Source organism: Dermacentor albipictus, chromosome 6 (genome assembly GCF_038994185.2).
Source record: "Dermacentor albipictus isolate Rhodes 1998 colony chromosome 6, USDA_Dalb.pri_finalv2, whole genome shotgun sequence".
NCBI classification, from domain to species: Eukaryota; Metazoa; Arthropoda; class Arachnida; order Ixodida; family Ixodidae; genus Dermacentor; species Dermacentor albipictus.
Window position 1 is genome coordinate 9,702,575 of NC_091826.1, and position 12,841 is coordinate 9,715,415.

Below are 12,841 nucleotides of genomic sequence, written 5' to 3' on the forward strand. Positions count from 1 at the left end.
GAGGAGAACTATTCATTTGTTTTCCAAGCAGTTAACTTTTTCTCCCCAGGCGGTGACTTTTGAACGCGCTCCGCGGTTTGGCGATCGTCAAAGTAGAAAGCAAAAATGGCCGCCTCCGGGAGCGGCGTTCGCGCTTCGAAAGATTGCAGATCTCGCGATTCCGCTGCGTCTGCGGCTTATTTTATCGATGAATCGAGCAGCAGCGAGATTGAAGATGCTGCCTTTTCGTCAGACTTCGATTCTGGGAGCGACGACGACGCAAGCCAGCCCGGAACATCGGCAGCCGCAGCCCAGCACGCGAAGCTGTAGTGCTTGCGCTTAAATTTTTGTAGTGGAATTCCTGTCCAATGAATAAGTTTGATTTCTTTTCGTAGATATAGTGCCCATTAGACGGCAATACATATTGTATATATCATAACTTTTGTAACATTTTTTCCCTTAGTTCCACATTTTTTGCACAAGCGTGTTTTTACAAACTTTGTTCAATTTTGTCCCACAATCTTGATTCTGTTAATTTATATCTTTTTATTACATACATCTCGTTAATAATATGTTTATGTGTGAAAAGTGCATTAATTCTTCTTTTTGCTTCTTTTTCGTGTTACATAATCTGTTGAGTGCAGTAGTTCATTCAGAAAAGGAATCTGGCGTAACCTACAAAAAACACCTATTTTCCTTATGGTAGGGAAAGAGGCAAGCGTGAAAGGGGAGTGCAGCTGCAGTACATGCGTCATGCAGTACATGCACATGCGCTGTGCAGCACCTGTGCATGTCCTTTCTATGTGTGCGTGTATGTGTCAGATGTAAGTCCGCTGCTTCAATACCAACGTGCCCGTGGGCAACGTAGGATTTCCGCCGAATAAGAGAAAGGCGAATAATCAGCGGTTTCATGTTTTGACGTGTTATACGCAAATGTCACAAAAGGCAATGCAGTGTCCTAATCCTGGTGGTCGGTGAACACCTGCATTGCCAGCATGGCGGTAATTGCTCGGTTTAGTTCCGTCAAGCCATTTGTCTGTGAATGGTACGCTGTGGTCAGCTGGGGTTGCGTCGAGCAAGACAGTAGAATGTCGTCGATCACCTTCGAAAGAAACTGTCTGCCCCGGTCGGTTAAGAGTTGCCGAGGTGCCCCATGCTGGAGAATGACGTTGGGGAGTAAGAAGTCCGCAACGTCGGTCACGCAGCTGGTGCAAAGAGCGCAGGCGATCGCGAATCGCATCGCATAGTCTGTAGCGCCGGCGACCGATCTGTTTCCTGGGACAGACAGAGGGAACGGGCTAATTAAGCTGAGGCCGACGCGATGAAACAGCTCATATGGATCGTCGAGAGGCTGAAGATGTCCAACAGGCGGGAGTAATGGCTTTTTCCGGCGCTGACAAAGCTCACAAGAGGCCACGTAACGACGCACCGAGCGGGACATGTCTGGCCCGTAGAACCGACGGCGTGCGCGATCGTATGTGCGCGAAACTCCGAGGTGCCCCGCTGTTGGCGCATCATGAAGCAGGGTCAGAACAGTTCAGCGGAGGTGTGTCGGGATCACAAGTAAGAAGTCAGGGCCATCAGAAAGCAAACTGCGACGATGCAAAATGTCATCGTGCAGCACAAAGAGGCGGAGAGAGGCATCAGGAGCCTTGGAGTTGACATGGTCGATAATCTTGCGTAGTTCAGCAGCAATATTGAAGAGTTCAGAAATGACAAGCACGCAAGGACTATAGTTGTTCGGTGCAGGTTGCGGTTGGTTGACTGGGTACCAGAAAAGGCAGTCGGCATCCCTTTGCAAACGGCTGGACTTGTAGATGACTGTGTACGAGTATTCTTGAAGACGTAATGCGCCCTAGGCGATCCGCGGGATCTTTGAGTGAAGATAGCCAGCAGAGGGCGTGAGGGTCAATGACAACGGTAAAAGTTCTTCCGTACAGATAGGGGCGAAATTTTGCCACGGCCCGTATGCAAAAGCGAGACACCCTCTGCAATGGGATAATTTCGCTCAGCGGCGGAAAGGAGGCGGCTGGTATGCGCAATAACACAGTCCTGAACACGTTCATATTGAGCCAGAACAGCGCCGATGCCGTGGCCACTGGTCTGTACGGACTTCTGTGGGAGCAGAATCGTCAAAGGGAGCCAACACAGGTGACATAGTAAGTAGCGCGATGAGCTGCGAAAAAGTGGACGTTTGGGCAGGACCCCAGGTGAAAGGAACGTTTTTCTTGAGCAGGCATGTGAAAGGCCGTCCTAATTCTGCAATGTCTCTCACAAAGCGACGAAAGTAAGAGCAGAGGCCAGAAAACGAGCGGACGTCTTGCGAAGAACGGGGTGTTGGAAAGTTTGTAACAGCGCGTACTTTGGGAGGGCCAGGTCGGATACCGGCTGCATCAACAAGATGGCCAAGTAAAATGACCTCCCGGCGGCCGAAAGGCGATTAGGAGGAGTTTAGTTGAAGCCGGGTGTCACGAAGTAGCTGCAAAATAGCCGACAGTCGTTGGAGATGACTGGGAAATGCAGGCGGAAAAACGACGATGTCGTCAAGGTAACCTAAGCAAGTAGGCCACTTGAACCCGCCAAGAAGGGAGTCCATCATTCTTTCAAATGTTGCTGGGGTATTACACAACCAAAAGGAGATGAATTTAAACTGGTAGAACCCATCCGGTGTAATGAAAGAGGTCTTTTTCCGATCCTGCTCGTCAATGGCAATTTGCAAATAGCCGGACCGAAGATCTATGGAAGAAAAGTACCTCGCGCTGGGGAGAGAATCAAACGCATCGTCTATTCGGGGCAAAAAGCAGACGTCCTTCTTTTGTAATCTTCTTGCGGTGCCGATAGCCTATGCAGAACCACCAGGTGTTGTCTTTTTTTCTGACAAGCACCACAGAAAACGCCTAAGGACTCGCAGATGTTTCAATGATGTCCTTAGTCAGCATTTTCTCAACTTCTGTTTGAATTACACGGTGTTCGGAAGCAGACACTCGGCAAGCACGCCTATGAATCCCCAGTATTCATGCGACGAGTTACGAGTGATGACTGCCCAAGATGCGGTGAAGAAAAACCAAAACATCGCGGTAAGAAGCTAATAGGCGGCGGTGATCTGACTGAGAAGAGGGAAGGTCAGGGGCAATTATACTGTCGGTCGTGAAGCGTAGTACTTGTGTCCAGGCTTCCAGGTGACGACTTTGGAGCATCCTTAATCAGGGCCAGAGGGTCGCGTACGTATAAAGATGATGTGCTGCCCAGCATGATGCCTTCGGGAAGAAATTATGGTGCACGTTCAAAATTAGGTATAGGTATACACGCCCGTTACTTCGCAACAGTCACAACAGAGTGAAGGAGCGCAACACACCGCATCAAAAGAGTGTCTAGAGAAGGCGAAATCACATAGTCACTGTCAAAAACAGGGGGCTCTGAGGTCAACATGACGTACGTTGCGATGGCTGGTAGCAGACGAACGAACCTGACGACACATAAACGTGGTGATGACTCGTGGTTCAGGTCGGGTGCAGAAGAGAGTTCAAACTGTAGAAGGCCAGATGAGCAGTCAGTGAGGGCAGAATGGGTGCTTGGGAAGTCATGGCCAAGGATGACGTCATGGGGACACTGGTGTAGAACGGCGAATAGAACTGAGGTCTGGTGGCCATCGAAGGACACGCACAGGAAGGGCATGCGCAATATGAAGGTTTCGTACATAGAAACATTTAAAAAAAACAATGGAAATCGTCAGGGTGCTTTAAATAATTTACTGTAGTAGCTCTTCCACGAACCAGTTTCAGAACAGTTTCCCAGGAGATGTATTAACTAGAGCACTGTACGGGCCCGGGATGACCCGTAAGGTCGGGTCCGGCCCGGGCCGGGCTCACGCATGAGGTCGCGCGCCCGGGCCGCACTCGGACCCGCTCATTAAAGGGCCGAAGCCGTGCATTCGAGCACACGTGAACATTATGCATTCCATGGTCCAAGGCATTCTGTGCCAAGCTGAACTGACACGTGCACAAAGCATACGTTAGCAAAGAAAGTGGAAAAACAGATGTTCTCTTTTTTTCCACAAAAAAGAGACATTGTCCCGTGTAAAAAAAAAAATAAATTACACAAAAAACCGCTCTTCAAACCATTTCCCTTTTACCGCTTTTGCGATTGCACTATTATAACTATTGATGCTACTATATTATTTTAGTGCTAGCGAAAGGGCTGCCTCTTCCTACTTGTGCGTTTATTTTATGCTGCATGCTCGTGAATTCGACTGTTTGTATGCAGGGTGTCCCAACTTATTTTAACCAGAGTTTAAAAATATGCCAATACCACGTAGCTGGACAGAACAAAGGTAATGTTGTTTGCCGTCGCTTGGAGATACTCAATCTATTATTTTTCGTTACCGTCTAATTAGATAATTAGTATGAATTAATTAATTAACTTCTCAAATATTAGAATTCAGTGATAAGTGTCAATGAGAAAATTGTAGGGCGGCATGAAAAACTCCCGATACATCTTTCTGTTCCTCCATACGTGCTACACAAAAGTGTTTTTCCGAGCGTGAAAGAAGTTCGCGAATACACGCAAAATGCCTCGAGTGGAATTTGTCTTGTACTGCTACATTGGGTCGCGCAATGAGCAACAGCGTAAGCAGACTAATGAGATGTTCATATAATATTGCAAACAAATAAAGGGGCTCTGGGGCTAGCAGCTATTACGTCTAGAGCTTCAAAGTCCAAGGCCTTCATTTAATGCAAGAAAAAAGATGTCGAAAATGTCACACCAGTACTGCTTTCAGACCCTTTAGAAGCATTGGGAAGGTTCTCTACCGGCTTCCGCGGTGTCCATTCGCTACACCAAGGTTCATTAAAGATCTTGTAATTAACGTGCAAGGGACATTCTTTAAAAGAGGCTGGATATGTTCGATTGAGAGAGAGAGAGATCGAGACAAAGTAACGGCAAGGATTTTAACCAGAAAGAGTCTGCTTTGCTACCCCGCACGTGGAAAGAAATCCGAGGACACATAAGTACTTCTTCTGAGTTGCGAATGCGAAATCATCATCATAATCATCATCATCATCATCATCATCATCATCATCATCATCATCACCACAGTTACGCCCACTGGAGGGCAAAGGCCTCTCCCATACTTCTTCAACTACCCCGGTCCTGTACTAATTGTGGCCACGTTGTCCCTGCAAACTTCTTAATCTCATCCGTCCACCTTGCTTTCTGCCGTCCCCTGCTACGCTTCCCTTCCCTTGGAATCCAGTCTGTAAGCCTTAATGACCGTCGGTTATCTTCTCTCTTCATTACATGTCCTGCCCATGCCCATTTCTTTTTCTTGATTTCAACTAAGATGTCAATAACTCGCAGTTTGTTCCCTCACCCAATCTGCTCTTTTCTTATCCCTTAACTTTACACCCATCATTCTTCTTTCCATAGCTCGTTGCGTCGTCCTCAATTTAAGTAGAACTCTTTTCGTAAGCCTCCAGGTTTCTGCCCCGTACGTGTGTACTGGTAAGACACAGCTGTTATACACTTTTCTCTTGAGGTATAATGGCAACCTGCTGATCATGATCTGAGAATGCCTGCCAAACGCACCCCAGCCCATTCTTATTCTTCTGGTTATTTCAGTCTCATGATCCGGATCCGTGGTCACTACCTGCCCTAAGTAGATGTATTCCCTTACCACTTCCAGTGCTTCGGTACCTATCGTAAACTGCTGTTCTCTTCTGAGACTGTTAAACAATACTTTAGTTTTCTGCAGATTAATTTTCAGACCCACCCTTCTGCTTTGCCTCTCCAGGTCAGTGAGCATGCATTGCAATTGGCCTCCTGAGTTACTAAGCAAGGCAATATCATCAGCGAATCGCAAGTTGCTAAGGTATTCTCCATCAACTTTTATGCCCAATTCTTCCCACTCCAGGCCTCTGAATACCTCCTGTAAACATGCTGTGAATAGCATTGAAGATATCGTATCTCCCTGTCTGACGCCTTTCTTTATAGGGATTTTGTTGCTTTCTTTGTGGAGGACTACGGTGGCTGTGGAGCCGCTATAGATATCTTCCAGTATTTTTACATATGGCTCATCTACACCCTGATTCCGTAATGCCTCCATGACTGCTGAGGTTTCGACTGAATCAAACGCTTTCTCGTAATCAATGAAAGCTATATATATATAAGGGTTAGTTATATTCCGCACATTTCTCTATCACCTGATTGATAGTGTGAATATGATCTATTGTTGAGTAGCCTTTAGGAAATCCTGCCTGGTCCCTTGGTTGACAGAAGTCTAAGGTGTTCCTGATTTTATTTGCGATTACCTTAGTAAATACTTTGTAGGCAACGGACAGTAAGCTGATCGGTTTATAATTTTTCAAGTCTTTCGCGTCCCCTTTCTTATAGATTAGGATTATGTTAGCGTTCTTCAAGATTCCGGTACGCTCGAAGTCATGAGGCATTGCGTATACAGGGTGGCCAGTTTTTCTAGAACAATCTGCCCACTATCCTTCAACAAATTTGCTGTTACCTGATCCTCCCCAGCTGCCTTCCCCCTTTGGATAGCTCCCAAGTCTTTCTTTACTTCTTCCGGCGTTACTTGTGGGATTTCAAATTCCTCTAGACTATTCGTTCTTCCATTATGGTCGCGTGTGCCACTGGTACTGCACAAATCTCTATAGAGCTCCTCAGCCACTTGAACTATCTCATCCATATTAGTAATGATATTGCCGGCTTTGTCTGTTAACGCATACATGTGATTTTTGTCTATTCCTAGTTTCTTCTTGACTGCGTTTAAGCTTCCTCCGTTCCTGAGAGCATGTACAATTCTATCCATATTATACATCCTTATGTCAGATGTCTTACGCTTGTTGATTAATATAGAAAGTTCTGCCAGTTCTATTCTAGCTGTAGGGTTAGAGGCTTTCATACATTGGCGCTTCTTGATCAGATCTTTCGTCTCCTGTGATAGGTTGCTGGCATCCTGTCTAACGGAGTCACCACCGACTTCTATTGCACACTCCTTAATGATGTCAATAACATTGTTGTTCATATCGTCAACGCTAAGGTCCTCTTCCTGAGTTAAAGGTGAACACCTGTTCTGTAGCTTCATCCGGAATTCCTCTATTTTCCCTCTTACCGCTAACTCATTGATCGGCTTCTTATGTACCAGTTTCTTCCGTTCCCTCCTCAAGCGTAGGCTAATTTGAGTTCTTACCATCCTATGGTCACTGCAGCGCACTTTGCCGAGCACGTCCACATCTTGCATGATGCAAGGGTTAGCGCAGAGTATGAAGTCTATTTCATTTCTAGTCTCGCCATTCAGGCTTCTCCACGTCCATTTTCGGCTATCCCGCTTGCAGAAGACGGTATTCATTATCCGCATATTATTCTGTTCTGCAAACTCTACTAATCCTTCTCCTCTGCTATTCCTAGAGCCTATGCCATATTCCCCCACTGACTTGTCTCCAGCCTGCTTCTTGCCTACCCTGGCATTGAAGTCGCCCATCAGTATAGTGTATTTAGTGTTGACTTTACCCATCGCCGATTCCACGTCTTCATAGAAGCTTTCTACTTCCTGGTCATCATGACTGAATGTAGGGGCGTAGACCTGTACGACCTTCAATATGTACCTCATGTACCTCTTACTAAGTTTCCCAACAAGACCTGCCACCCTCTCGTTAATGCTATGAAATTCCTGTATGTTACCAGCTATATCCTTATTAATCAGGAATCCGACTCCTAGTTCTCGTCTTTCCGCTAAGTCCCGGTAGCACAGGACATGCTCGCTTTTTAGCACTTCATATGCTTCTTTTGTCCTGCTAACTTCACTGAGCCCTATTATATCCCATTTGCTGCCCTCTAATTCCTCCAATGGCACTGCTAGACTCGCCTCACAAGATAACGTTCTAGCATTAAATGTTGCCAGGTTCAGATTCCAATGGCGGTCTGTCCGGAACCATGGATTCTTAGCACCCTCTGCTGCGTCGCAGGTCTGACCGCCGCCGTGGTCAGTTGCTTCGCAGCTGCTGGGGACTGAGGGCCGGGGTTTGATTGTTGTATTCATATAGGAGGTTGTGGCCAAGTACTGCACCAGGATGGCCAATCCTGCTCTGGTGAGGGAGTGCGTTACCGGCTCTGGTCACCGGGATCAGGCCGCACTCCAGGCCTGTTTATGCAATTTTATCAACACGCGGATTTTTAAAAAATCCCGTGGAACATTGCACGACACCGGGATTCGAACCATGGTCCTCTTGCACGTGAGCCGGATGCTCTACCTCTACGCCACCGCTGCACCGATTTGAAAGCAATAATGTACAATTGAACGGCGCTGAGTGGTACTTCGAGTTTTGCGTGGTGAGTAATGTGCCGTCGCGGTACGTGCTGCCCGAGCCAGCCAGCAGCAGCAGCCTGCGGTGCCAGCGCCACATGCCACCGACGAGGCGATGCCCTCTCCCCTCACGAAACGCCTGGCGCGCTATCGGCCCAGCAGGTGTTTTCTTTCGTCCGCTCTGCCAGCGCGCCTCCTGGATAGCAGAAGGCATGTTCACTTCGATCCATGACGTAAGGCTGCCTTGCCTGACTGCCATAAAATCTAATGGGGATGCTCCCGAGTAAGCCGCGGTGATTTTGACGTCACCGCTTTCGTCACGCCAAACTTGACAGTGGAAATTTCCGTCCAAGTAGCATGACGTCACAAAGCAGCGTGCATGATGGTACCCACTGCGTGCCGTCGTGGACGATCGAAACACAAAAACAGTTAGGACACGTATATAGTTTTCAACTACGGACCAACTTGCCCAATTTCAGGCGCAGTCAGCTAAAGGTTGCTACAAATAACCGCTGCCGTCACCCAGCTAGGTCACGTACTCGTGACGCCTGCGGCAGAAAGGATGTTCCACATCCGCCGCGTAGGTTTGTGATTGGTGGCGCTGGCTAACACTCCTAGAGTTAGTTCTAGTAGCAAAACATAAATACCGCAGAAGGCGGATGGGAAAACGGCGCCGCGGTAGTTCAATCGGTAAGAGCATCGCACGCGTAATTCGAAGACTTGGGTTCGTAACCCACCTGCGACCAGTTGTTTTTTTCATCTACTTTCATTTCCATTGATTTATCATTTCTTTAATTCATTTAGTAAGTACAGGTAATTCCGCGTATGCTATCCTTGGTGTCATTGTTTGTTGGCTTCTTTGATATCATTAATAAAAATCGAGAAACTCAGTTCCCTTTCTTCTCGTTCATTACACGTAACCAAGCCACTTATAAAGTAACAGTGTACAGATGGACAGTGGATGGAAGGCGAGGAAGACGAAGAACAATGCCAGTGTTCGGGCGACCATATTTGACATATACATGCTCTGAACTATAATTAATAGAGTAGCATAATACCAACAATGGTTTTGTAAATTTAGTAATATGATGGCGTTATGCGCGAAATCTACATACTATGTTACCGCTTGTGATGTGGTTATATTTATTTATTTATTTATTTATTTATTTATTTATTTATTTATTTATTTGTATTACCGCCATGGCCTGAAGGCGTTAAAGAAGAGCGTGCGTTTGTGCAATCATACGAAGCACACGGTATGGTTGCGTGGAGTAAAGAGATGTTTTCGACAGCAGAAACGAGACGCGTCAGTTATATGAGCAACGGACTGTTAACTAACATGAAATATTGTACGTAGGCTCCTCCGTGTGGCACTGGCGTAACATTGTTCAAGGACATTTGTTACGTCTGTTAAACAGGTGTAATATTGTAACCGGAAGGCGCGAAGGTAGGAAAAAACAATATGGGGGTTTTACGTGCCAAAAGCACTTACTGATTATGAGGCACGCCGTAGTGGAGGACTCTGGAAATTTCGACCACCTGGGGTTCTTTAACGCGCACCTAAATCTAAGTACACGGGTGTTTTCGCATTACGCCCCCATCGAAATGCGGCCGCCGTGGCCGGGATTCTAGCCCACGACCTCGTGCTCAGCGGCCCAAGGAGGTATAAATGAGTGCCGCGACTTTGCTCGATGCCCGAGACGTGTAGTTTACCAAAAGCTTGCTCAGGTACGCTGAAATTTTTTTTTCTGTAATACCGCGTCGTAATATCAGGACCACCAGAGTGACAAGGAAAACTCTGTAAAAAGGTTTTCGTAAATGTATTCTAGTTTCTCGCTTTTACTTGACAGCTCCGGCCCCTCTGACTCTACTACAGCATAGGGATAATCAGTCGTCTGCTCGTTACTACAGTAAGCACCACGGGCGGTCTACTTGCCTCACCTCGCTCGAAAGTGCTCCACCCGTCTAAAGGGAGTAGCTGGTTGAAGCCGGCTTCGCTGAGAAATGCTCGGTAGTGCGCGGCGTCCTCGGAATCCAAGGCGTTTGCCGGAACCCAGTCGTGGTTTCCCAAAGTGGGCAGGAGAAGGGCCCGGTGCCGCTGCGCGTGGCGCGACAGCGCAGCTCTGATCCAGTCCGTCTGGCTGTACAGAGCCGGCCACGTGATCCCCTTTGTGTGGGGCATGTTGTCCCTGTAACGCGCCCAGTGGCACGGGCCAGTGTATCGCCGTGCGGCTCACTGCTGTCTTGAACTTGTCAAGCGGCACAAACGGCAGGACACAGGTGCCGTCTATCAACTGATAGTTCTATTAGTCCAGGTGAAAGAATATTCAGCTTTGAAACGCCAGCAGAAAATATATAGTAATCAAAGGTACATCAAAATATGATAATTAAGGGTGAAAAAGGAAGCTTGGCGCTATTTTTCGAGTATATGCGGACTGTTTCTCGGTTGCTTAGTGAAGGATGTAGCCTGGCAATAAATGAATGAATGAATGAATGAATGAATGAATGAATGAATGAATGAATGAATGAATGAATGAATGAATGAATGAATGATTGGGTAAATGAATAAATAAATAAAATTCTTTAGCTCACCTAGTGTGTCTTAGAGGGGAGGATAACAACCGGCGCCTTCATCAAGTGTGTTCGAGGTGGTCACTCGATACATGCTTACCCTGTCCATAGTATGAAATCTACGTCGGGCTTGATCCGTTCCATGGCAGCAAAGGTGGACACTGCCAGTAGTTTGGGAGTGTTACAAAGGTAGTCTCCGTAGGGCCCAACAGTTCGCAAGCCACTCGGGCCTTTATCAATACGGTGGCACGAGAGTTTACGAGAGCCCCGGATTGAGTAGTCTCTGTCTAGGTGGAGGTCAGTCACGTGCCAGAAGTAGCCTGGCGTAAAAGAAAGCAGTCAAATCAAATTGTGTACGAGCCGTCCAGTTCGCTAGCTACGCGCTCGTCGCTGCCTATGTGAGCGAAGAAAAGTTAGACCTAAGTTAGGGTTCAGTTATTGAAACGTGAACACAAACCATACTTTTTTTAGTCGAATGTTTGCCTTGGCGCACGCGTATTATATTTATTTGATATCACATTCCCGTTTCCCACTTATTTAGAAAGCGCCTTCAACTTAGCCTTGCCCATCATGCCTCGGGTCACTGCCTGACGGGGCGTGCACCGCGTCGGCGGTTAGCCTCTGAGCGCGTATCGACGGAACACCGCGGCATATTTTTGACGCAGCGAGCGTTCTGAGATTGAAAGGAGCAATGGAAGCTACGCCTAATTAAGGAGTAATTGCTTGCCTCCCAGCTCCACTGGAAACAAATTCTAGGTCACCTGTACAGAAAAAAGAACAGGAAAAATAAACATTTGAAGCTTATCTTGTCCCTCAAGAGCAACTGTCATTAATCTTGCGTACATTGCTTTCCTTAAGGCCTTGCGCTCTCTACATTCTTGTCAGGGATGCTACGTCATGATGATACGTGGAAGCTGCGTTAGAGAAAAGATGTGCACGGAATATAAAGAACCATTACTGTTCGGGGACAAGGTAAACCTTAAAGGTGGAAGTTTTCTTTCAGAGTGCAGGCCTGAGGTGACACATATCCACGACTAAAAGGCATGTCATCAGGACGCAATACACGCTACAAGAACGTAGATAACGCTGACTACTATGTTTTGAAGAGTAATTGTCTGTCTCGCATTGAATTCTCTTTTCGACACCTCTCGTACTGCGCGAAAAGTACCTTGACTCTACAAGGGCGCAAGCAGAGTAAACATATTCCCTAGGATGAGCGCAACGTATTCCGTAGGAGTGTAAAGGAAATCTTGAAAGTGCAGCTAATTATACGACAATCAGTTCCTTCCGCTGAAGAACCACGCTCTCTCCGTTCTTCGAGTGCGCGCGTACGGAGAAAGACCTACCTGTCGCGTTGCCGTCAGGAGCTTCTTCGCTTAGCGGCACAAGCCTGTCACGTGTTGACGGCCTCATTCCTTGCTTCCAAGGACGTGTCGGTAGTATTGTGAATTCTGCGAAAACAGAGTAAGGCGTGTGCCCAAAGAAACGATATCGATCCACACACATGATCTTACACGCGGCGATCTGGTGGCCGCCGTGCTGCAACCGTATTCCTGTCTGAAACACTGGAGGAGACGCATAGGCGAGATCTCGGTGCTTACCCTGTACAACAGCCTTAAGGGATGATTCATGATTAAATTGTGCAGCGCGACTAGACGAAGTCAGAGAAAGAAGACAATGCGCACATATCACAGTGTCTTTGTCGTCTTCTTTCTCCGCGTGACGAATACAGCGCCATTATAGTCGTGCTGCAGGTTTTAATCACGAATTCCAACCAACTAACCCGCCAACATTTCTCACTGGTCCAAGCGTTCTGAGGGCACGACATAATACTGCTAGAGCTCAGCAGCACTCAAGCACCTGGTTGTCGCGTTTCTTTTGTGAAGAACTGTATGAGTGAGCAACGAAACCGGGATAATCGTGTTTAACTGAACTGCGCGTAAAACTCGCCACAAAGCTGCGCAGATGATGAGGCAACGC

At 47.2% G+C, this 12,841-nt stretch overlaps 2 protein-coding genes across 6 annotated transcripts in view; one reads left to right on the forward strand and one right to left on the reverse strand.

The window, feature by feature from the left end:
• LOC139060767 (uncharacterized) overlaps positions 1 to 12,841 on the forward strand; it is a 338,288-nt gene that overhangs the window by 105,705 nt on the left and 219,742 nt on the right. The window lies entirely within an intron of this gene.
• LOC139046786 (acid sphingomyelinase-like phosphodiesterase 3b) overlaps positions 1 to 12,841 on the reverse strand; it is a 32,882-nt gene that overhangs the window by 17,056 nt on the left and 2,985 nt on the right. For 4 of the 5 annotated variants that reach the window (XM_070520689.1, XM_070520686.1, XM_070520687.1 and 1 more), the window contains exons 3-5: positions 12,208 to 12,312; positions 10,962 to 11,181; positions 10,232 to 10,479 (exon numbers count right to left, since the gene is read on the reverse strand). In XM_070520689.1, coding sequence (XP_070376790.1) covers positions 10,232 to 10,479; positions 10,962 to 11,181; positions 12,208 to 12,312 — 573 coding nt within the window. Of the gene's footprint in view, positions 1 to 10,231; positions 10,480 to 10,961; positions 11,182 to 12,207; positions 12,313 to 12,462; positions 12,558 to 12,841 lie in introns of those variants that run through there. The other variant, XM_070520688.1, reaches the window with a different exon arrangement.